General features: G+C 38.4%; 1 protein-coding gene across 1 annotated transcript in view; it reads right to left on the bottom strand.

Annotated features, from left to right (window-relative positions):
- Positions 1-16435: 16435 nt before the first annotated feature.
- COMMD1 (copper metabolism domain containing 1) overlaps positions 16436-26078 on the bottom strand; it is a 233030-nt gene continuing 223387 nt past the window's right edge. Inside the window, exon 3 of the mRNA XM_074287024.1 lies at positions 16436-16658. Coding sequence (XP_074143125.1) covers positions 16551-16658 — 108 coding nt within the window. The 3' untranslated portion in view covers positions 16436-16550. The remainder of the gene's footprint in view (positions 16659-26078) is intronic.

The raw sequence follows: 26078 nt of genomic DNA, 5'->3' as shown, positions 1-26078 counted from the left end.
AATGAGGGGCTGATTCATCTAGAATTCTAGATGTGTGTACATCCTTTTGAAAACTGGTCAAAGAGAGTCCTGTCCTTATAAATATACGTAGTTGGTTGATTGTTTTTCCTTCATTTTCAAAGAGGATGAAATGACATTACTGTCAGGGTTAAGGTACAATGTCTCTAATTGTAGCTGATCTGACCAATAGGAGCTCAGGAGATTCTACCACCGGTCAGAGATAAATGGAAATGTCTAAAACTGCACATCTCCCATTTCTTTGAATTACTGCCACTTTGCTTTGTTCATGGAGCACAGAGCCTTCTTTGATATGAGTTTACCTTGCTGGGTGGTCCTTTGCCATTGTCTCCCATGTCACAAAGTTGATTCCAGAGTTCTTCAGAGAGACTTTGAGCGTGTCCTTGTATCACTTCTTCCACCCTCCTTGTGAGTGAGTGCTTGTCTTGGTTGAGACTTTTGGGGAAATTAACTTTTGGCAAATGAAGGAAGTGGTGGGTCCATCATTGCACACTCTGCAATGGAGGTTGAATGCTTGGCATTTCAGCTGGATAAAGGGCCTGAGTGTCCAGTGCCTTTGCTTGCCAGCTGATCTTCAGATTCTTCCCAAGACAATTTAAATAAAAAATGATTCAGGTTCTTAGCGGGGCACTTGTAGACTGACTATCTAGGTTTCACAGGTATATAACAATGAGATCAACACAAAGGCTCCACAGACCTTCACAGACTTTCCTTTGGAGCCTCCCAAACACTGAGCCAACTTTGGCAATGCTTAGTGTATACAAAGTATGCTCTGCCTATTGGAATTCCATCTCTCCATTCTATGATACAATGATTCCTAATCCATAGGGAAGATTAGAAGGCTAACTTTGCTCTTAAGGAACTGTCAGGTAACTATAGCCATATTATTGTGTCTTGCTCTTTATAAGCCACAGAATCCTTAAATGAAAAAAAAAAAAGGGTTCCTTTTTTTTAGACCCAGCTTAGAGAACTACAAAAGGGAAAGGTGAAAAATATTAGCGAATGGGACATATACAAAGCTTTAAAAGTACTCAGTCTCCAAATTTGCATTGAAACTAAAACCATTTGATGCTATTTTGGCTAGATCTTTGGTCTTCAGACTAAATTTTTCTCAACAGGGAGAAACTGTCAAAGTTACACATTGCAGATAACCCTTGCTACTACTTGTCAGCAGGGATATTGCATATCTTTCTAAATGGCTCTATCTTTGTGAGAACTGCCCACACAAAAAAAAATAAGCAGTTCTGGGAAGAGCTAATTCTGTAAGGAGAATTTCTACTCCCTGCATCAGTTTTGACAAGGGAAAAGAAAGAAGATCGGTCTATCTTCCTCAGGGAGGAAAAAAAAAAGCATTCTTATTTAGATTGCTTTAATTTCAGAAGCAAAATGGAGACTGTTATGTGTAGCTTGGTTGAGCTAATCCCTGCAAAGATGAAAACCAGTAGATTAGGGAAATGCTAAAGTGTAGATTTCATTGGATTCTGTTTTATGAGAAGTTAGACTCAATAGGATGCCTGTGGGGGAAATATGATAAACATATCTGACTATTTGGATTAGTAAGAAAAAAATTAATTAATAGTAAGATCAGGAAATGGTTGCTTGTGAATATGTATGCAGTAGATACTATCACAATAATCATATAGATATAGTTTGCTAAATACAATAGCTGTATTCCTTGACAAACTGTGGACCAATTTTCCATTGTATAACAAATTAGACATAAGCTTTCTATTTAATGTGAAACAGAAAACCAGCTAATGACAGTCCAGCCTTTGTGTGTAGGTACAGTATATCCTACCAAATTCAGTACCTTACATGGACTTCTTCAATGCATGAGCAAGTATTTTGTGACTAGCAAAAAAAGAAGCCTTTTGATTAGCTATTGAGTGGGAACAGACTGTATATACAACTCTTAGACTTTCCACTCTTTCCTATGAAGATATTTCAAAAGCCCCTTCTCTCAATAAACTGGTCCTTTTCTCTTCATAAGGCTTAATATGATCAGTTTCATTCAGTTTACTCTTCCAACCTCCTTTGGAAATCTTACCTACTTAAATGGCTAGGGATAAAAATATGGATGAAATTTGGGCCCTGGAAATGAATTAACTGCCAAAATGGTCACTTCATATGCAATTGAGTTATTAAAATTTCCAGTCCTTTATCTCAGTTGGAGAATATCTATTTTGCATCTGAAGATGTTCTCCTTTCCAAAAGCCTCTGTCTTTAGCACCTTCTGACCTTCCATTTTTGCTCTGTGATACTCTTGGACTTGAGAATTTCTACTTAAAATTTCTTATTAAGATATAAAATATATTTTATTTTATATCATCTTAATTTCTTCTCTTGTCACCTTCCCTTTTAGAGAGCCATTTCATATAACAAAGAACATTGAAGCCTTTTGCAAATATTCCAGCCCTCTAAAGCATTTAAAATGTGAAATTATTACATAAGCCCAATATTTTCCAATAGTGGTTTGCACATAGTAGTAATGAGGGAAAGGAAAGGGGGAACCCCATTTCTCGGCGCATAGATCCCATGAGGCGCAGTGTCCCCTTGTTAAATGAATTTACAGGCCCGAAAACCTAGGTTGATAAATAAAAGGTTTATTGTAGGAATTTGGAAGTAAAGTTAAGTTAGAAAGACACCAGGGCCAGAGGTGACGGCTGGGCGTGCAGGAACCCTTACATGGCTGGAAGGATACCATGTGTTGGGGGAAGGGCTCCTGCAAAGAGGGCGTTCCGGCTCATCTCTTTTATACCCAAAAGATTGTGGGCAGTTCCAAGCTCTTGATGGGTTTTTCAGTTAGCTCAGATCAGGTGAGGGCTGGGGGAAGCTGAGCTGATAGTGGGGTTGGGCCCGGATATTCAAAGGGTGCCTTTGATCAGGATTTGTGAATCTAGGTCAACCATGGGTTGGGCAATTAGAAAGGAATCTTAAAGGGACCTCCACCCTCATCAGTTGGTGCTCAGGAAGTACTTTTAAAATCAATCAATAAATTTTGAATGCCTTCTACAGAGGTTGCTTAAATTGAAGTAGGCTTATATTATTCATAGAAACTTGTCTAGGGCAAATGATGCTGGTTTTACTTGAAAGGGAGATAAGATTCTACAGACAATATTCTGGACATGAAATCTGAGAACCTGGGTTTATCTTATTTTGTCACTTTTCAATTATGTGGCTTGAATGAGTTTTGTTTGCCTACATATAATGATGATAATAATACTTATTTTATTTAGTTAATATTTATTTTTAATAGATGATGATATTTACCAAGAGTATCTATGAAGACTGAATCTAAAGTCCATGCCCTCTTTCAGCAAGTGCGCTCTCTCTCTCTCTCTCTCTCTCTCTCTCTCTCTCTCTCTCTCTCTCTCTCTCTCTCTTTATATATATATATATATATATATATATATATATATACATATATTAGTTATCTTAGACTCATGTACCTTGGAACTGAAAGAGACCTCAGGAAATCATCTGGTCTGGTTCCCTTCCTTGATGAAGATATGGTGCTAATTTCCCATTTTACAGATAGGACAGTTGAGGTTTTGTCTTTTTCAAAGCAGAAGAACTCCTTGAAGACAGGAGTTCTGATTGCACACCTAACCAAAAAAAAAAAAAAAAAAAAAAATCACAGAGTTGGATCGGAACCCTCTATTGACTCAAAAAAAATTTACACACATACTCACACAGAACTTCTGGTTGAGTTTAATTTTGCCTCTAATAGTGTTAATTACTATGCTCTCTAAATAAATTTTTAAAAATTTTGCTCACATATCGGCAAGGTGACTAAAAGGTTAACAGCAGCAAATTCTAGACCCTAAAAAAAAAAAAAGAGAGCAAAAAATGATATTCAGTGATCATTTGTTTTTGTCATGGTCTTTTTCAAGAAGGACAAATAACAACCAAACTTTTTCAAACCAGTCTCTCTAAGAAATTACTCAAATTTTTTTTTTTTATTTTGACTGAAAAAGTAGGGCTCCGGCCCTGAACACCTTAGCAATCTTTTTGTTTTCCTCTGGGTAATGGGGATTTGCTGTGATTTTGTACTTCAAGCTAAGGTCCCTGTTCTACTTATTGGCTGATCGTTATTATTAATTATCAGTGTCTTCAAAGCTAATCCCCTTTGCTATCTGGGGATAGCTCCCTTTATGTGAGGAAGGACAAGGCAAAATACTTTTTTTAAAGCACTTAATATTTGCCTGGCACCTTTCAAAGAGCTCTTTCTTGTTGTTTGTCCTTCATTCTCAAAGGGGACCAATGACATCTGGGAGGTGATATCATGACTTGTAAATAAATTGGATTTAAGTGAGGAAGGGTCAGTCAAAGTTAGAACTGTGATAAGATCCTGTTACCTGATAATGGTTCTGAATGCAGTGGGAGACCTTGGCCTTTTCAAGCTAAAGTTTTTAAATGGTCTCAGTTTACTTACTTAATTTCTTTTTCCTTTTTTTTTTTTTTTTTTTTTTTTTTTTTGCTCAGGCAATGGGAGTTAAGTGACTTGCCCAGGGGTCACACAGCTAGGAAGCGTTAAGTGTCTGAGGCCAGATTTGAATTTAGGTCCTCCTGACTTCAAAGCTAGTGCTCTATCCATTGCACCATATACCTACCCCTATTTACTTTCTCATGGAGAAAAACTGAGGTGGCAGTGGCTGGGGAGGGGAGGGGGGAGAGGCAGAAGAAATGGTGTCAGTCATTCAATTAGCATTCATTAAGTACCTACTATGTCCCAAGCACTGTGCCTAGTGCTGGTGTTGATAGTCCAGAAATTCAGAAGTAAAATTGAAAGAGGAATGAATGGCCAGTTTGGGCCCCTCTCTAAAATAGAGGCCCCAGGAAGACCATAGGTCTAACAGAAAGGAGCTATCTTTATGATAATGATCTTCTGGTTTATGTATCTTGCCACTATCTTTATCATATTTATCTTGTATGTTCTGATTTATATTTTTTGTCATCCATCCTAGATAGTAAACTCCTCGAAGATGGCAGGTTTTCAACTCAGAGGACCTAAGATCCTCCTAGAAAGGAATTTCTCCTACTTTGGTTCATTTGATTGGAGGTCAATAAATTAGGAGACAGAGTTAAAAGATAAAAAGTTTAATTAGCCTCAGTAGGTAGGGGGACAGGGAAGAACCCACCCATGCTGAACAAAAGGAGAGTACTTTTATAGGGCTTTACACAGCCTCTGGGCTGACATTATTTTGAAGGGGAAAAAAAAGCTTATTCAGTGAGGTTGTTCAGCTACTTTTCTTATTTGGAACACTGAGAAAAAGGGACCAGACATCAGGTTACTTGTGGGAGAATTGGGCTAATATTGTAGTCTCTGGAGTTTCCAAAGTCAGGTTTGTTCCTGTGGGATAAAGCATTTCTGATTGATAGTTTTATCAGAATATTTTGGTAGGGCAGTTAATCTCTAGAATAATGAAGGCTTCCTTCAAGATAGAATCAGTAGGGCTCATTCTATTGTTTGAATAAAGGGTCTGTCTCTATTTACACTCCCCATGGCTCTATTTCTTTGACCTTTTAGATTATTTTTTTCTGGCTAGCTAAGGGAAGAAATAATTTCTAACTACATCACTCCCAATGCCAAATGGTCTTGGGGTATTGCTATCTCCTTCCTAAGGGCTATAACATATTAGTGATAAGCAACGTATCTAAAATTCAGAGCTAGGTCTTTTGATTCCAAATCCAGTGCTGTGCTCTCAGCGCCATACAGCACTACCTCAGTGTGTTCATATAGGTAATAATCAATTATTATTTTATATATAAATCAATTTCCTCAACAACACTTGGACTTGGGAGAGAGTCCTTATGTCTTCCACAACATTGTTGAATTATTTCAATCATCTGACTCTCTCTGACTTCCCATAGGCTTTTCTTGGCAGTGATACTGATGCGGTTAATGGCAGTGCAGAGAGCTGTGGGAATCCCCTCTGGTCGATGCAGGTCCAACGTGAAAAGAATTCATGAACCCGAAAAGTCTGACTGGCAAAAGGGAAGTTTATTGTTGGCTGAGAACCAGCTTTGTTAGGAAGGCAGACTTCTGAGTGGCAAGGTCCTGGAAGAGAAATGGAGATTATCATTAAGAAGAGGGTCTCTTCACAGCGGGCAGGGGTCCTAGTGGGCAGCTGTGCCAAGAAGAGAGCTTTGTTGGCAAAGCATAATCCTACTTCGGACTTCTGCAAAGATTTGGAGTTCAAAATGGTCATTTTTATAGGGGATCCGAGACTTGGGTAGAGACAGTGACATTTGGGAATGGGGTCTTTTGCAAAAAATGCATCAGGTCCCATCTGTGGGCTGCCATAAGGATGCTGATGGCCAGCCCAACAATGCTGAATGCCCCCACTGCCCACAGAGCTCCCTAACTGAAAGGCTGAGGAGGAGTTAGCTACTAGAACAGGCTGCAGAATGCTGAGGAGTTAATTGCTGGCAGGGGCATAGAATGCTAGTAAAGAAAAGTAGGAGAGAAAATGCTAGGAGCAAAAAAATTCTCATAAAACCAAAAGCAGTTTGAATCCCCTGCAAAGGGGCATTTGTGTAAGGTTTATTTGCCAATCTCCACCTGAGTGTGTGCCCCTTTTCTGAACTGGCTTCAGCTCCCTCAGGATTCACTTGGGCACAATTGGGCAGGCCTGGCAAACCTGTTTGATTGTTTCTCCCAACTTGTGACCAGTGCTTTTCATCAGGGATTGGAGAGCGTTTCTTCCCAGGTGTGTGGCCTGATGGAGACCAAAGATAAATTTCATTGACTTGCCTCTGGAATTAAGAGGTGGTCTGAGGGTGTTTGAAACCAGCCAGAGGGAGAAAGGATGTAGCCCCTTTCTTCTGTAAGGGTTTTCTCCTGTGTAAGGGCCCTTTAAATGGGCGGACACAGTGCATCGGGAGATTGAGGCCCAGAAGTAATTTCTGTGGATATTAGGACTGCCCTTGGGCGGGATCCTGGCCATATTGAGATAGCTTCGTAATGGGTGACTCTCTCGCTGATTGGCTGTGTGTGTGACCTCACAGGCCCTATGTAAGCCCACTGCAGGCAGCAACCGCCCTCTTTAACCTGGCGCTCTTCACCCTGGCTCCCTAGCCTGGGTGGCCAAGCCAAGATGGATAGCCAAAAGAGGTAAGGGTTTTGGTAGTGAACACATGGGTCTTCTGACCAGGTGTTCACCAGGGAACCAACAAGTCAGGGCATCAGTCAGGGCATTATGTGAGTAGGTATAATAAAGGCTTTTAAGATTACACGTGGTTGTTCTTGAGTGCGCTACCGGTTATTAAGCTATAGATTCAAGAGATTGTGGCCAGAGACCTTAGAAGGCCTCAGAGGAGGCGAGCCGGGTAGAGCTCACACTGCAGAGGACAGTGGTCAAAGGTACTCTGGTGAGTCTAGGACAGACTAGTAATTGTAACTGCCAGGAGAGCACGTTACAAATGGCGCCCAACGTGGTGGACGCATCAGGAATTATCAGGTTTTGAAAATATTTAATATTCAGAATTAAGATTCTGAAAGATCCGGTAGAAACGCCACTTAAGAGGGAAGACAGAGAAGCAATATGGACCCAGGTAACTCTGGGATCAGACTCAAGGACACAGCTGAACATAATGCTTATATCAAGAGGTTAAAGAGCCAGATGGAAGATCTTTTAACAAAGATCACCACTGAAGAACAGCAGGAAGCTTGTAATCAAGCTCCCAGAAGGCTATCCCCACACCCAGTAAATATAGCTCGGAGAGGAAGCAACCTAGAGCTAGTGCGTATGTATGACAGTATAGAGTACGAAATGCCACAGCAAGAGTTGCTGGAATTGCAGGTTAAACTACAGATTGAGCTAGAGAAAGAAGAAAAAGCTAGGTTACTACAGATAGAACAGGAAGAGTTCAAACCAGTGGCTGAAACTAAGGAAGGAAATAAACGAATCACATGGACTTCAGTTGTAGAAATTCTTCTTAGCGTTTTGTTGGTTTACCTTGTGCATTGTTGTTTTAAGGAATTTATTGATTACTCTTCCATTGAGAAGAAGTTTAGTTCTTTTTATGTGCAAAGCTCAGGTTTGATTTTAAATCAGCCTTTGGGGGATTTTCCAATTCTTCTTCCCTCTGCCTCACCTTCTTGGGCCAAGGGAGAAGGGGGAGGAGGAAAAGGAAGGGCGATAATACCATCAGCACTGCCCATTAATCCATTCAAAACTCCTGTGTCTTTTCAAAGGACAGGAGTAGGCTTTATGCCCCAAGGCAAAAAGGAATTGTGGGGTATTGACTATAATCAGAAAAGTTTTAAAAATACAGTTCAGTTAATTTCTAAGAAACCTTACAGGGACAAGACCTTGCAGTTAGAGAGAGTGGAGTTTTATACTTTTAAAACTGCTAGGATCGTCTTTGGAGAGTTGAAACTCCTCTTTTCTTACCTCGTGGATTTTCCACTTCCACAGGTGAGCTTGATTTCCCAACCCCCTACGGGTACTTATAAAACAGTGTTTATGTCTAGAATGGGTTGGAAAATTGTTGTTTTAATCACTAGAATAAATAGACAGTGTGTGATCTTTGACCCAGGAGGAAAAGTAATATCAGATTTATTGACTCCTGGAGTACAATTCGGTATCAGAAATTCAAACTTTGAATTTTAGGCAAAAGAATTCAGGGATATAGCCGAGTGTTCTAGTAAAGTCATTACTGCACAGACTATCCCCAAGATCTTCTCTTCTAAACAAGAGAAGGGAATTTTGGGATATGTGATTGCTTACAATTTTTAAATTTTGATTTTACATTTTTAAACACTTTTGATTTTACATCTTCAAAGTATTTTGATTTTACATTTTAAAGTTATTTTGGTTTTATATTTTTAATCTATTTTGGTTTTACACTTTTAAATTATTTTGGTTTTACATTTTTAAATTCTTTGCATTTTACCTTAGCAATGCACTTCGGGCATACACAGAAAGTGCAGCTAAGTGACAGACTGACTTTTGTCTGACTTGTTAATCTTTTTGACAACCACTTTGTTTCCACTGTGATGTGGAAAGGCCTGGATGGCATTTGGAAAGGCCCAAGTTGGGCCCCGGGGAACATTCCTTCCTAGGTGCAGATCCAGCAGCAGAGTTCATCCCCACCAGAGACATTTGTAACCTGGGGATCCAAGAGAAGGACCAGACAACAGTCCAGAGAGACCAGCCAGATGTCCGCAGCCCTTCAGACGCTGATGGCAGCGATGCCCCTCCTGACCGTGACCAGAGACACCAGACACAGTTCCAATGTTGCAGCTGAAATGGACTGTTTCGGGTGATACGCAATATAAAGACTGTAAATGGACAATGGGCCTGCTTGCTTCTCCCGTGGCCACTTGCCATATGGTGGCCTGGGAAGAGGCTTTGCCCTATGCTTTCTATTGAAGGACTATGCTTTTAAATTAGTGGGTGAAAAACCAACACACCCACCTGCCATTGTTATTGAGACAATGTTACTGGACATGACTTTGCTTATGTGCACCTGTGAAACTAGAATTGTTCTAGGATTGTGAAAAGTGCAATAGAGAATTGTGATAAGCTAGAATTGTTCTAGAATTGTGAAAAAGTGCAATTGAGAATTGTGATAAACTAGAATTGTTCTAGGATTGTGACAAGTGCAATTGAGAATTGTGATAAGCTAGAATTGTTCTAGAATTGTGACAAGTGCAATTGAGAATTGTGATAAGCTAGAATTGTTCTAGGATTGTGAAAATGCACTTGAGAATTGTGATAAACTAGAATTGTTCTAGGAGTGTGAAATGTGCAACAGAAAATTGTAAGAAACTAGAATTGGTCTAGAACTGTGATAAATGTAACTAGAATTGTGACAACCTACCTACTGATATTTGTTAACTAGAATTGTGATGTTTTACCTTGTTGACTTCCCACCTCAGTGTTGACATCCTACCTCATTGGCATCCAATCTCTTTGGCTTATCTCGAGTATGACTTTGATGAATGGGTTGAACATTTGGGCCACTGTTGAGCCTGGTTCTCATTGTCATACTTCTGTTTACTGATCTGCTGCTTTGTACCTCCTTGGGCATAACACTCTGTCATCTCATGGATCAAGTGAACTATAGCTGGTGCTAAAAGTTTAGGTTGGTGAGATGTGCGGTTCCCGCAAAACAAGAGAAAGGGAATTGTAAGGGCCCTTTAAATGGGCGGACACAGTGCATCGGGAGATTGAGGCCCAGAAGTAATTTCTGTGGATATTAGGACTGCCCTTGGGCGGGATCCTGGCCATATTGAGATAGCTTCGTAATGGGTGACTCTCTCGCTGATTGGCTGTGTGTGTGACCTCACAGGCCCTATGTAAGCCCACTGCAGGCAGCAACCGCCCTCTTTAACCTCGTGCTGTTCACCCTGGCTCCCTAGCCTGGGTGGCCAAGCCAAGATGGGAAGCCAAAAGAGGTAAGGGTTTTGGTAGTGAACACATGGGTCTTCTGACCAGGTGTTCACCAGGGAACCAACAAGTCAGGGCATCAGTTAGGGCATTATGTGAGTAGGTATAATAAAGGCTTTTAAGATTACATGTGGTTGTTCTTGAGTGCGCTACCGGTTACTAAGCTATAGATTCAAGAGATTGTGGCCAGAGACCTTAGAAGGCCTCAGAGGAGGCGAGCCGGGTAGAGCTCACACTGCAAAGGACAGTGGTCAAAGGTACTCTGGTGGGTCTAGGACAGACTAGTAATTGTAACTGCCAGGAGAGCACGTTACATCCTGTGGACTATAGGAAGGGGTACAAGAATCAGGAAGCTGGGGGATTAAAAAGTGCCATGGTCAGGGGTAAACGGGGAAGCAGCTTTAGCAGCTGAATCTGCAAATCTGTTTCCCTTGGCCTTAAAAATATGACTGAAACCTCCCTGGGTTCGTGGACAGCTTGCAATAGCTGTAGAATTTTTCCTGCATGCTTAATGGGAGAATTCTTTGTTTTCAACAGACCCCTCTTTCTCCATATTGCCCCTGAGCATGCAATTGGATCATGCAAGGAAATCTTCTAGGATTTCAGAGCTAAAGGTAATTATGGAATATCTGAAGTCCTAAGAAAGCCACAGGATGTGTGATTCACATAAAGTTCCATATGTCTTCAATAATTTCATTCTCCTTCCACTTCTGAGTTGCCAATGAGCAGCAAACTGAGTTTCATCTGCTTTGATTTTTTTTCCTGATCATTCTCTGTGGGAATTTAATACATATCATATAGTAGTCACTGAAATAACCTAAGAGAAAGATAAATAAAGGACCCAAATCTTCAAGTTCCTTGTCAGTTTCTAAATTTCACAATTCTCTATGAAGTCCTGTACTTTGTATTTACATGTGGATTTCATGTTTTGTTTGTTCTTTCCTAATTTTCTACTCCAAACTGGACCACACACTGGTTGTATGATTCTTGGCAGGTTACTTGACCTCTGTCTGCCTTAATTCACTAAAGAAGAAAATGGCAACCACACCAATGTCTTTGCCACGAAAATCCTATTCAAGGTAACCAAGAGATAGACATGACTGAACTACTGGACAAAAGCAATGATTGGAATACAGTTTGAGATGTTTAAATGCAGTTTAGAGATGTGAGATTGGAGATCTGTGGTGGGGTTAGAGCAAGTTTGTTGATCATGGGTATAGAAACAGCAACCAAATCCATGGGAGCGGATGAGATAAATAAGTTATAGTTTACCAAGAGGGTGACTAGAAGAGAACCCAGGACACAATCCTGTGGGATGCTTATAACTAGAGAATGTGATCCAGATGAGGATAATACAACAAGAGAGGCTGAGAAAGAGTAGTCTGATAGATAGGTGGAAAAGCAAGCCCATTCTCTGGGAGGATAAAAGGAGGCAACATTGAGTCTGGAGAGCATTCTGGTGAAGGTCAAAGAGAAGACTTCCCACACTCTTGGAGGCAGAGTCTGATTCCCACACTCTAGGAGATTCAGAGTCAAGATTTCATTCTCACGTTTACCTTTGCTCTGGCTGGAGGCTCCAGAAGCCTCCCAAGAAACCTGCTCCCAGAGACCTCCTCCCAGAGAAGGATTACAATCGAGAGACAACAGGACACTACAATTTGGCTTGTGGGTCCTGAAAAACTTACAAATAAATGAATATCAAGGAAAGCAAGATCAACAGTGTTGAAGGCCACAAAACATGGAAGATTGAGAAAAAAAGCCATTAGATTTTGCAATTAAGAGATCATTGATAACTGGAGAGTGCAGTGTCAGAGGAATGATATTGGAGGATGAGTTTTTTGTGTGAATAATCTCTGGAGGAGAAATTGCTGCCTACAGTTGAATATAAAATGCTATTTTAGAATTTCAGAGGTCAAACACCACATACTCTGTAACTGGGTTAAGCTCAAGCTAAATAAATTTTACTTAGATTTTCCTTTCTCCCAGATAGATCACTACTACCAACATTTTAAAGTCTCCTGCAGAAAGTCAGAGAGCTGAAAGGGAGAAATGTACATTCTTTTTAGCATTCCCATTCTTGCAATGGAAGGCATCCAATGATTTCTCAACAGACAATATTCTCCCCTCTATAAATTTGTTTGCTTAGTTGGTTGACATATTTATCATTTGCTGTGGGAAATGATATTTCCTGACATCTGTTTAGGATTTATTTTTCTTTAACTTCTATTTATATCCCATTTTCCTATCCTTCAAATATTTTTTTAAAGAGCTTTTAATAACTAAGCTTGATGTGACCAGTTAAAGCCTCAGATAATTGTCTTATGATCTGGCAGTGTCTTATACATTGGAGTTACACTAACAAATATCTGTTGAATTGACTCACAACAGTTCTTTACTCATTACTTCCTCACAACTTTCCAAAAAAGGTAAGTTATAAGAGATCTTTAAAGAATGGTTCATCAAGGCAAAAGAGTAATGAGAGAAAGAACTTGGAAAACCTCAGGAAATTTGAACCATGTAGTATTCAAATCTCATCAGTACCAGGGACCAAAAACATCATCATGAACCAAGATGGAAATAATCTCAGAGGGCATCCAGTCCATCATGGATCTGGACAAGAATTCTCTTGATAACACAACTAGTATTCATCTGCTCTTGGCTTGTAGACTTCCAGCGAGGGAGAAGCCACTGCCTCTCAGACCATCCCATTGCACTTTTGGATAGTTCTAATGGTTAGGAAGTTTTTCCTTCTATCAAGTCTCTATCTGTTGCTTTATAACTTCCTCCTATTATTCGTAGTCCTGACTTTTGGGGCTAAGAGGGACAAGTCTAAATTGTCTTCCCCTTCAAATACACAAAGACTGTTCTGAGTCTTCTTTGAGACCATGTTGGTTCTGATCAAGAATGTTATCTTTCCCTTTACAAGCTCCAGCTCCTCTGTGACCAGAAATGCATACAATATTCTACAGGCGACCTAGTCAGGGCAGAGAATAGGGTAATTATTCTCTCATCTTATCCATTATGCTTCTTAAAGCTCCCTAGGATGTCATTAGGACTCTGTGTTGTGGCCGTTTTGCCTTCCATGTCATTCAATTTACTCACTGAATTTGTCACCTACTAATAAAAACTCCCATCTTGCACTTGGAATTTTCAAACTGAGGAGCAGAACTTTACATTCACCTCTATGCAATTCTATCTTATTCCTCTTGGCCCATTGTTCTAGGTTATTGAATCTGAACTATAGCCCTCTGATGTCAAATTCAACATTCTTTCCACTTTCAGGTATTAGTCAGTTGATGAAGGAAGTAAAGGGGAGGCAGGACCTCAGGTGAGCTGTTGGATACATAGACACACAAACACACACACATACATATCTACATGGCACACAACACACACACATACACAAACACCATACACAAAACTTACTCCGAAGAACCACAAATCTCCTGTTCTTTATCAGTATTTGGGCTCATTAACTGAAACATCATTTTAAAATTGCATTGAAGAGGCTAATTAATGCTTTCTCTTGGTCTAGAAGTGTTCTGAGTTAACTTGTGATATGGTTGTAAAGGGCTGAAACTCTGAGTTGATGCACTGAGGTTGGACAACTGAGCACTTAAGGCTAATTACCTATTGGACAATAATCTATTAGAATACGTTTGGAAAATGGCCCTTCCCACTATTCTGTGCTGGTTCAATCTTTTGGTGTATACAGAGAATTGTGGGAAGGATTAGGGGATGGAATAAGACAAGCCATAGTCACTTTTGGCAGTAGACAAGGAAGAAGGAGGTTGTGGAGACTTTGTGTCCATCCAATTCACTTCTACCCCTAAAGACCAAGAATAAAGACCAAGGACTTTTGCTTATCCTGACTCCTGCTGATTCTTAGGTATCCAGGGTGCTAACTTAGTCTTCACACATGGTGTGTGTTCATTGCCTTCACTATTTTCCCTGTCCTAACCAAGGCCATTTCTGGAAGATAATATATGGGCTAAGGACTATGGATCCTATTCAAATTTCATCATTGTAGGAGACCTCAGAGCTTGACTCATTCAGTCCATACTTCAGCCAGAATCCCTTCTACAACATCTCTGAGTCAAGTAGCTACTATTCCTCTGTTCCAAGCAGAATTCTTCTAATGTTAGATCAAAAGAGTGGGAGAAAAGAAGTGAAAATATAGGAACTTCTGGGTAATCTAACACCTAGTGGACATGTTGGGCCCTCATATTCTATTTCTCATCTTTATTAAAGTTGGTAAAGGTATTTCTTTGCCTAGATTCAATGCAAAGGTCCCTCAAACCCTATACTCCAAATAAATAAACAAATTAAAGAAGAGTATGAGTAACCAAGTGTGGACTATTTCTTTTGTTGAGGGGTAGAGGAAACAAATTTACAGTTTCTTCTTTCTTTTGGAAAATCAGGTGTGTTCTCTGTGGTGTTTTTACCACTTGCCCTGAGTTTCAGGTTGAAGAAAAAGGTAAAATGTCTTTCAAAGCACAGATCCTCTTTTGTATTTTCTATTGCCATGAAACATCCAGCACGGCTACAAATATGGGCTTTTTTACAGTCACATGGGATGTTACCAAAGACCCATTTTCTCGGAGACCTTGTGAATAAATAATCACTATGTAGCTATGATTCCTTAGATTTTTCCTTAGATTTCTGATATCTTGTTATTTTGTGAAATGTGATGACCTCCATTTTATACTGGGAGATACTTACAAAATTTCCTCGGGTCACATCATAATCCCAAGAATAGAACCCAAACTTTATGGCTCCCTAGGGCAAATGACAAATCATTCTGAACCTTTTGACTATGTGGTTTCAAGATGTTTTCTGAAGGGCCTCACATGAGTTCCATTTAAACCCCTCTGGTTATTTTTTGTTAACTCCCTAGATGGTTTTAATCAGAGAGTAAGTCAACATTTTGACTTGGATGTCTAAATTGTCTCTGGGCTGATTCAGAAGAAACAACTTGGAGAGAAGACTTCTTCCTGCCATGGAATGAGCTCTTTAGAAATGACATATACTGTCATCAGCAGATCTACAAAACCACATATTTAACACATTCAATCCTAAAGGAATTATGGTTTTGAATCTTACCAACACCAGGTGGCAAAACCTGTTAATCAATGGTCATTGTCTCAAAAATCCTGTAATCATTTCATGAAGTTTGGTTCAAAATTTGATGTAATTTTTCTGCAAGAGCCTAGTTTTCCTTCTTCAGATTAAAGGCGAATAGAAAAACAATATTAGTTTTTGTTGAAGAAGACAAATTGTACCATAAAACCTGTTCTTTCTCTCTTCACTCTAAGGTGAGCCAGGAAACTTCACGTAGGTCCAGTTAAGGCTAACCACAAGAGCCTAAGATCACCAAATTTAGTTAAAATGTAAGGCTAACTCAGAGTTGACTCAAATACCTGAATCAGTTTCAAAATTTTCTTTCATTTCCTCAAGATCCTTTGGATTGAATATAGCCAAGCCTATGGTGCACTCCCCTAATGCATCTACTTAGCTGGACCTGCATTTTGGGGGCTACTTTGGAACAAAAAAGCTCCAAATGTAAGAGGCTAGATCAATAGTAAAGATACTTAATGGAAACCTTTAGTTGAATCCATATAATAGAAAGATTTTTCTCCTAATCTTCCTTTTTCTGTATGGTTTACCATAGATACATCATCTGTCTCAAAAAGTTTCTCACCACCTTTCACTTCCCACGTTCACTGAAACAAACCAGTAGAGTGGGCAGAAGTTCTTACCTTATGTTCAATAGACTCCCAAAGGCTCTGTGGAGGAATTTCAGTGAAGTCTGTGAATTCTTTTTTAATATTTTGATAACTTTATTTCAACATTATAATTTTGTATATTTTATTTTATGCATTTGTTTAAAAGCACAATTCTGAGAAGTGGCTCAATGGCTTTCTCAGGCTATCCAAGAGATTCATGGGAAGAAAAGAACCCCTACTCTAGAGTATCTTCCCTCCCTCTTCCCCTCTAAGCAAAACAAACAGGAAATATTTTAGTTTGAGAATTTAATGCAGTGGAATGTCATACAGAAAAGATATAAATGGTTAGAACTTGAGATGGCTCCTCTTGAGAATTTCCTAATTTCTTCTGAAATCACCACCATGGTTAGGCTGGGTTGGTGAGGGTGTTGATACTGTCTTCCACCTCAGAGAGCTTCTTCAGGATCTGGTTGAGTTTGACTTCATCAAACTCCAGACAGAGACATTCAGATTCCTAGAAAACATAAGGGGACATCATTTTAAAGGAAGAAGTCTCAGGTATATTTATTATCAGTTTTTATTCAGTGAAATGGTTACACATTAATGTGTGAATATCAGACTGGGCTTCTTATAGCTATGAAAGCTGCGATATTACAGTGTGGAGGAAAAAATGTTGGGCAGAGAATCAGGAAAACTGGATTCTAGGTATAACTCTGTCACATATCAGTCATGTTATCCTGAGAAGGTCCCACAGACTCTTTGGGCCTCAGTTTTGACATACAAAAAATTCTGGGGTTGAACAAAATGATCTCAAAGATTTCTCCCAATATAAAGATTTTATAAGTTTGTATCTTACAAAATGGCATAGACATTATGTCCGAGAAAGAAATAATAAAGTCCTGAACGAGGGTGATGGCAGTAAGAATAGAAAGTAGGGATTGTAGAAGCAAACAGTCTTGGAAATAAAATCCTTTAGACTTGACAGCTGAATTTATGTAGGAGAGGAGAGAAAGGGAAGAATACAAGGTGAATCAGAGGTCTCAAGGATGTGCAGTTGGCAGAGGAGAAGTGCTATTAATAGATTTAGGAAAATTAGAAGGAGGTTCTGGTTTTAAGGAAAGAAATAAGTTTTAAGGTATTTTTAAAATTTTCAACTATCAACTACATGTTTCAGGATTTCAGAATTCTGATATCAACTGGCGAATTGTTGAAGAAACTGGGAATGTTTAATTTTGAGAAGAAAACACTAAAGTTTATGACAGTTGTTTTAAATTACTGAAGGCCATTTAAAAGGGGAACTTTGTTCTGTATTTCTATAGGACAAAATATTTTTGCCTATTGGACTTTGCAGACTAAATGCCTGAGAGACATTATCTTTTCTCTCATACCTTCCTCTTCTTAACTTCCCTATTAATGTTGAAGATACCATGTCCCAGTCATCCAGGCTCACAATGGAGGTGGTATTCACAATTTCACACTCTCTTATCCTCCGTATACAATCTGTTACCAAGGCCTAAAAACACCACCTCCATCTCCCTGCTTCATATCTCCCCACTATTTTCTATCCTCTATTCAATTGTCAAAGGAATCTTCCTAAAGTGCAAGTCTGATTACTCCCTCCAGTCATCTCCACCATTCAGTGCATTCTCTATTACTGCCAGGAACAATATGAGCTGCACTGGTGTCTTTTAAAGTCTCCTGCCTTAGCCTCTTTTTTAGCTCTGCAGCCTCCTTACCCCTTTAATAACCCTGATTTCCTGGCTTTTTCTCAAACAAGATGCTCCATTTGTTCACCTTATGCATTTTCTCTATGATAGGAACGCTCCTTTTCTTCATCTCTGCCTCCTGGACAATGTGACTTTTTTTTCAAGTCTCAACTAAAATCCTCCCTTTTGATAAGAATCTTTTCCCAGCCCCCTCAATAATGCCAGTATCTCCCCTTTGAGATCACTTCTAAATTTATCTAATTATTTCTTGTTTCTACATATTTGTTTACATGTTGTCTCTCCTTCCTTAGGTTGTTTTTGCCTTTCTATTCCTGGCTCTGTAGGCACTTAATAGATGCTTATTAATTTGATTTGAATACAGAAAGCAGAATTAGGATAAAGGAGTAGAAATTACATGAGGATAGATTTTAGCCCAAAACAAGAAAGAACTTACTAACAACTAGAGTTATCTAATCATGGGATAAATTGCCTCAAAAATAGTGAATTCCTGGTCACAAGCAGAATTTAATTAGAAGCTATATGACTACTTATTAGGAATATGATAGAAAGGATTCCCTTGGGTATATTTTCCAACTCTTAAGATACTATGATTATCAATACAAGTATTATTGTGTAGAAATGGACACAAGCACTTTGACTTTGATTTACCATCCTTTAAATAATACTCTGGGTATTCTCTTCAGAAATATGCCAAGAAGTATCTCAGTATTTCTTTTTCTCTCCTAAACTAGGAATTCTGAATATGCTTGTGAAAGAATGCTTTGCTAAGGATTCCTACAAATTACTACCTGGGAGCTTGATCTTCTAAGTATTGCCCAAGGGCTTATGTATAAGTTATTCAAAATCTTCAACAAAATATTGGTAACTAGTATCATAAACTTCTTCCCTTTCACAAAGTGACCAAAATGTTTGGAAACCAATTTGTTTATTTAGAAATGACTAAGATAGTGCTTAACATTTTTAGCTCTTGAATTTCCTTTTATCCTTTAGACCTCAATCTGACCTCTGTTTCCCTCTGTTGATAACCAACTGAGTATGAGAGTAATATGGTTGAGAGATCAAGGAATGAGGACTTTGGGATGAGTGATGGTTTTTCCTTTTTCATTCATCAAATGCTTGGAATTAATTCCTAGTCTATAGAGGGGATATATATGTCATATCAAACCAAAGTGAAACATGTGGCTAAATAATTAGATCATGGGCTCTTATACTGTGTCCAGTGAATTTGAAAACAAAATACTTTTATAATCATATTTTAATACATTTGATTTTCTTTATAATTCTAAGTATTTTATTTTATAAATTTAAAATATTATTGTGAGGAGGAGTCCATAATCTCCCTCAAAAAGGTTAAGAGCCTTGGACTAGGTACTAGATCCTAAGGAAAATCAAAGCACAATTTCAGATCTGAGAGTACAATATCTCCTTCCCTCTTGCTCATTTTATAAAAATGGACACCCATGGAGGTCAAATGATCTGTTCTTTTTCTACTTGTCAGTAGCAGACCCAAGACCCTGATCTTCTTTTACCTTTACTTGTATCCCTAGCACATAGCATAGTGACTGATCATAGTAAATGCTTAATAAGTGTTTACTGACTGGTTGACTCAGTAAAATCTCTTTAAAACGGAACCAGAGCAAAACTTCTTTATTCCCAATCTACTGCTCTTTTCACTTATGCCATACTCCCCTCTCAATCCTATCGAGAGAACTGTACTGTCATTGTTCAGTTGTTCCCGACTCTTCTATTTGGGATTTTCTTGGCAAAGATACTGGAGTGATTTGCTATTACTTCTCCAGCTCATTTGACAGATGAGGGAACTGAGGCAAACAGGGTCAGTGACTTGCCCAAAGTCACACAACTAGTGAATATTTGAGGCCACATTTGAACTCATATCCTGGGCTGTTGTCATGTTGCCGACTCACCTTATGAGTTAACACTGCCCTCTCTCCACCTGCCCCAAGGGAAATTGCTGAAAGTAAGAAGAGCCTCTTTACTGAAAGACTTGTGAAGGGAGAGAGGGAGAAATCAGTTTTCCTTGGCTAAGGGGAATGAATGCATTAGCCTTTCTCAATATATGTGCTGGAACAGAAGAGGCAAGGGAGTTGTCTAAGCATCATTCTAAATCAGCTTGGGAAAATGTCCAAGTGTCCATTTAATCCAAAGCAAATACCAATTTTAAACAAAGGAAGAATACTAATAATAGAAGCAGCTTATATGCCCTAGCTGTCCAAGGGGGTGTCTCCTGATAGGAGATTGAACTCATCCACCAATTCCAGCCAGTACAGTCGATAAAATTAAGAATGAGTCCCCAAATCTTGAAAATCTATATAGTTCTTTTGTTAGTCTTAACATTTAGCTGGACTTACACATATTTTTTTCAGTCTTTGATCTTTGTAACAATTGACTATAAATTAAGAACTAAATGAAACTTTATACAGGAATAATGCAGTAATAAAAGTCAAGAAAAATGTGAACTGAACATTCTACAACTATGGAAAACAGTTGATTCCATGACAGAAATTAATATAAAGGGAATTAAGTGCTTTGTTCTTTTGGTATGGTCCAGTGAGGTCATAAATGTGTTGAATTCCCAGAATGAAATTATGTACTATTGATAACAAATCAATAGCTTATCTGAAATTTAAAATCTTAGAATCCTCTGGGACATAGAGAGATGAAATGATTTGTGTGGAATACCCAGATAAATGTATATCAGAGGCAGTACCTGAAATCAACTCTTTCTGATTCTAAAGATGGCCCTTTATCTGCTGAACTGCTGTTTCTCAGGGACTTTTAAAGCAAAGTGTGAGGAAGAGGAGAAAGAAGTATGGATGGAAAGATTAAATATCAGGAGGAAAGCACAATTTAGATTCAGTGGTTCTAAATTCCAACAGATTTTTAAAATCTTTCATATACTCATGGGTTTAAAAGAGAGGACTTTCAGGGGCAGCTAGATGATGCAGTGAATAGAGCAGTGGCCTGAAGTCAGGAGGCCTCAGATACTTAATATTTTCCTAGCTGTGTGACCCTGGGTAAATCACTTATCCCTAATTGCCTCAGCAAAAAGAGAGAGAGAGAGAGAGAGAGAGAGAGAGAGAGAGAGAGAGAGAGAGAGAGAGAGAGAGAGAGGACTTAAACATTCAAGTTGGTGCTCCCTCAAATACCCTAACTTCTTAGCTCCTTAATTGCCTCAAATCCTACTCCTTTATTCTACCTCATTCAATAATAATAGTTGATCAATCAATCAATCAACAAATATTTATTATGTACCTGATATGTGGCAGGCACAGTACAAGGTGAGGAGATACAAATACAAGTGAAATAATCCCAAATTTACATTCTAATGGAGAAGAGAAGTACACATATAAATAATAATAATAATAAAATGATAATGATAGCATTTATATAGTGCTTTAGCATTTGTAAAACACCTTACAAATTTTATTTTATGCTAACAATTCTTGGAAAAAGATGCTACTACTATTCCTTTTTTACAAATAAGGAAATAGAGGCAGACAAAGGTTAAGTGTTGCATTCAGGGTCCCACAGCTAGCAACTATCTGATACTCAGTTTGAACTTGGGTGACTCCCAGTTCAACATTCTGGACACTGTACCACCTAGTAATATAAATATAAAGTTAATGAACAAAGTAATTAAATGCAGAGTACTTTTGAAGGGAGGACATTAGCAGCTGGATGAATTAGGAAAATTCGGTCCTAATGGAATGGTCACATCCTGGATTTCATCATTATCCATAAGTGTTCTGCTTTCCTCATAAATACTTTGATATTCCTCTATCCAACCATCATCTTTTAGCATTCCATAATCCCCTATGACTCACTCTTTCTCTTAGACTTCCTCACTCCTATCGGGCCCTCCTACTGCTGCATTCTTTAGTTCTTTGAACTTTCCTCTCTTTCTAAACTAGATCTTGTAGTTTATCTAGTAAAAAATCTAAGCTACTTTCTGCTCCCCACTCCTTCAGCCCATTCTCCTCATGCCGTTTATCTCTTGCCAAACCTAACCAAACTTCCATCCCCCTCATTCCTGACCTCTCTTCAGCCTTTCACATTAGTGATAACTTTCTTCCTAGATACTCTCTATGGATTTTTGTGACACTACCCTCTCCTGACTCTTCAATATATTTTATTGCTACCTCCTTATCTTTTTTGATAGTTCATCAACCAATCAAGCTCTTTAACTCTGGTGTACTTCAATGCTTTATCCTGGCCCCTTTTTGGTCTACATCCTCTCACTTATTGACATCATCAGGTCCCATAAACTTATCATCTTTCTACATATGACACACCAATCTATATATTCAGGTCCAGTTTGGGTGAAAAATGAAGATTAATTAGGATTTCAAAATATTTTCATCATTTGGATTCTAGCACCGCAGAATCTGATAAGGATACAAAATGATATTGAAGAAGATGCAGGTGGTTAAGAGTAGCTGGACCATATCAAATACACATGGAAAAATCCATGCCAGAGGCAACATGATTTTAAAAGAATTGAAGGACTAATTTTTAAAATACCTTAAAGAGGAAATGATATAGCCCAAGTAGAGGGTAAATCATAGAGCTTGCAATCACTACTAACTCATATTTCTGTTCTTGCTTATCTTTAGAAATATAAATGTATAAAAGTAATGTACATCTATTGAAATTATCCTTGAAAAAATATGAATGCAACAGATAGGCTTTCATTAACAATTTTCTGCAGAACAGAACATTCTGCAGAATAATACATCCCACAATTGTATATAGAAAACAGAAAATCCAGCAGTGTTTACTGATTATAGATGATTAAAAAGGCATTTGACTTAGTAGAACAAAACAAAACTAAAAAGTTTTTCCTTATTAGGATGTGTTGGATATGTTGATTAGATAGGATTCCTCCTTGTAAGTAACCACAGAAATAATTTAGTTCAAAATCCTCTCATCATCAATATCAAACAAACATAAAAGCCAGGTGGAAGCTTATCCATTCCATCAGTGGCATTCTGAGGGCCTGATGTGTGGAATCCAGATGAAAGCTATTAGAAGGTCCTTTAGGGGCATTGTGTTGGTTGTCCCAGAAACATGACTGTCTTAGTGCAATCTACAATCATTCAAGGAATACCCCCCCCAAAATCCACATAGGCACAATCGAATAAGTAAAGAATGCCAACTTATTTATCTTAAAATAAGGCATCAGATAAACAATAAAATGATTCCATAGTTGAATAGGAGGAAGAAAGTTTAAGTGGACTGCATTTGTGAAACTGCACAGCATTCTCAATTAGCATCTTCTCTGGCACAAGACTATTTAAAAAAAAAAAACACGAATTGCTATATTGCTGTGGATCAAGAAGCACTATTTTTTATTTATTTATTTTTTTTGGGGGAAAAAGCACAACTGTTAGTGACCTAAAGGATAACAAAATAAAAAAATCTCAATAAAAAGAAACTCTGTTTGAAACTGCATTAAGAAGGATCAACAAACCCCTGTTATGCCAATAAACTATTTTGCAAAGAATTTAAGGATTTATTGCAGAACAGGCACAGAGCTTTGTTTAAGTTTTGTGTTTGCTTAGGGTGACCTAGAATGAATTTGTAAAACTTGTTTATTATGCTGGTGGCAAAATACTAAAAAATCCTGCAACACCTGAAATTAAAAAAATAAAAATAAAAAAGAAAGGCATCTCTCCTTTTCTTGGTTTGATTGGAAAGGAGCTAGAAGAATTGAGGGTACTCCAACTACCTGTTATTTAAATATCTAGGCAAGCATTCCTCAACTCAATAAGCATTTATTAAGCACCTTATATGTACAAATGTATGTATATTGCAAAACAGTCCCTGCCCGCAATGAGCTTACATTCTATTGGAAGAGAAGATATGTATTTATATGAATAAATATAAAGTATATATTTGGGGTTAGAAAGTATCAACAACTGGGGAAAAATCAGGAAAAGCCTTATGCAGGAGGCATTGCTTGATGAGTCCTGAAAGAAATTGAGCCAGGTAACCCTCTTTGTAGTGGCTAGAAACTGGAAACTGAGTGGATACCCATCAATTGGAGAATGGCTAAATAAATTGTGGTATATGAATGTTATGGAATATTATTGTTCTGTAAGAAATGACCAGCAGGATGATTTCAGAGAGGCCTGGAGAGACTTACATGAACTGATGCTGAGTGAAATGAGCAGGACCAAGAGATCATTATATATTTCAACAACGATACTATATGATGATCAATTCTGATGGACGAGGCCCTCTTCAACAATGAGATGAACCAAATCAGTTCCAATAAAGCAGTAATGAACTGAACCAGCTACACCCAGCGAAAGAACTCTGGGAGATGACTATGAACCACTGAATAGAATTCCCAATACTCCTATTTTTGTCCGCCTGCATTTTTTATTTCCTTCACAGGCTAACTGTACACTATTTCAAAGTCTGATTCTTTTTAGTACAGCAAAATAACTGTTTGGACATGTATACATGTATTGTATTTAACTTATACTTTAACATATTTAACATGCATTGATCAACCTTCCATCTGGGGAAGGGGTGAGGGGAAGGAAGGGAAAAATTGGAACAAAAGGTTTTGCAATTGTCAATGCTGAAAAATTACCTATGCATATATCTGGTAAATAAAAAGCTATAATAATAATAAAAAAGAAGTTGAGCCAGGGATTCCAAGAAACAAAGAAGGGGAGAGTGCTGTCAGGCATGAAGATGAGTAGCCTGTACAAAAGCAAGGAGGCAGGAAATGGAGTATTATATATGAAGGTGGTCAGTTTGGCTGGTCTATAGAGTATTTGAGGGGAAGAAATGTGAAATCAGTCTGGAAATAAGGATTGGAACCATACTGTAAAGAGCTTCAAAGCCCAACAGGGGAATTTATATTATATTTGTAATAAGGAATAATCAAAGCTGCTCATGCAGGGGATGGCATTCCAAGCCCAGGTAACAAGCATTTATTTAACATGCACTGTGGCTAGGCACTGTGCTAGGTGCTGGGAATACAAAGAAGGACAAAAAACATACTCTGGACTTATCTAGAAGCTCGTAATATTTTATACATATGCAAACATTACATATGCATGTATATGTGTATACAACCACATATGTACAGGTATGTTTATGTATATATGTATGCATGTATATTGTGTGTTATGTGTGCGTATACACACAAGTACAAGATAAATTGGGGGTATTCTCAGAAGAAAGGCAAGGAGATCAAGGAGAACAGGAAAAGGCTTCTTGCAGAAAGTAGGATTTTAGTGCAGGCCTGAAGTAAATCAAGGAAGTCATGGAGGACAGTTAATAAACATGTTCAATGAATACCAGGAGACCAGTGTTCCTGGATCACAGAGTATGTAGAAGGGGAAGGTATAAGAATATTATCATATTATATATTATAAGGACAAGAAGGAGTCAGATTACAAAGAGCTCTAAAACCAAACAGGATTTTAGGTGATCCTTAGGGAGCCACAAGGGTATGGGGGTGGAGAGGGCGGAGGTGTGCCATGCAAATCCACATTTCAGGAAGATGGAATTGTTAAGCTGCATTCAGACAGACTGCAGAGGGGAGAGAGTTGAGGCAGGGAGAATCACAATCAGGTTAGCTGCAATAATCCTGGCATGACGTGAGAGGGTCTCTAGATCAGGGTCGTGGCAGTGTCCGATATTAAATATGTCAAATGTCAAATATTAAATATTTCCCAATTACATTTTAATTTTGTTCAACAGCACTTGGGAGGGCCAGCAGGGAATGTTTGATAATCTCTGACCTAGTTCATCACTCTGCTTTCAGGCAGGACCACAATAAAGCATGCCAAACCAACAACAAATTTGTCTGTAGAGACTTCTGGAAAGGATAATACATAACCTTTTAAAGTTAATTCACAAGTCTACTTTAACTACCGAATGAGACATTTTTTACTCACTGTCTAGTCCAAATTTGTCATACCTCAATTTAAGATATTATCTTGAACAGAGACAGTCTGCTTATTTTACTCTATATAACAGACTTCCAAATGCTTGAAAAAATTATTACCCCTCGGCTTTCACTTCTCCATGTCAAATAAGATTTGTATCTATTTCGGAACTGGAATATTTTAGCTTAAGAGAGTAAAAGAATCTATATGATAGCTGTCTTCATACATTATAAGATCGTCTTGTGGAAGACAATGAAGCTCCATAAGCAGAACTAG

The sequence above is a fragment of the Sminthopsis crassicaudata genome, chromosome 2, assembly GCF_048593235.1.
Source record: "Sminthopsis crassicaudata isolate SCR6 chromosome 2, ASM4859323v1, whole genome shotgun sequence".
NCBI lineage: Eukaryota > Metazoa > Chordata > Mammalia > Dasyuromorphia > Dasyuridae > Sminthopsis > Sminthopsis crassicaudata.
Note: the sequence above shows the minus strand (reverse complement) of the source record. Positions and strands in the feature narration are given on the sequence as shown.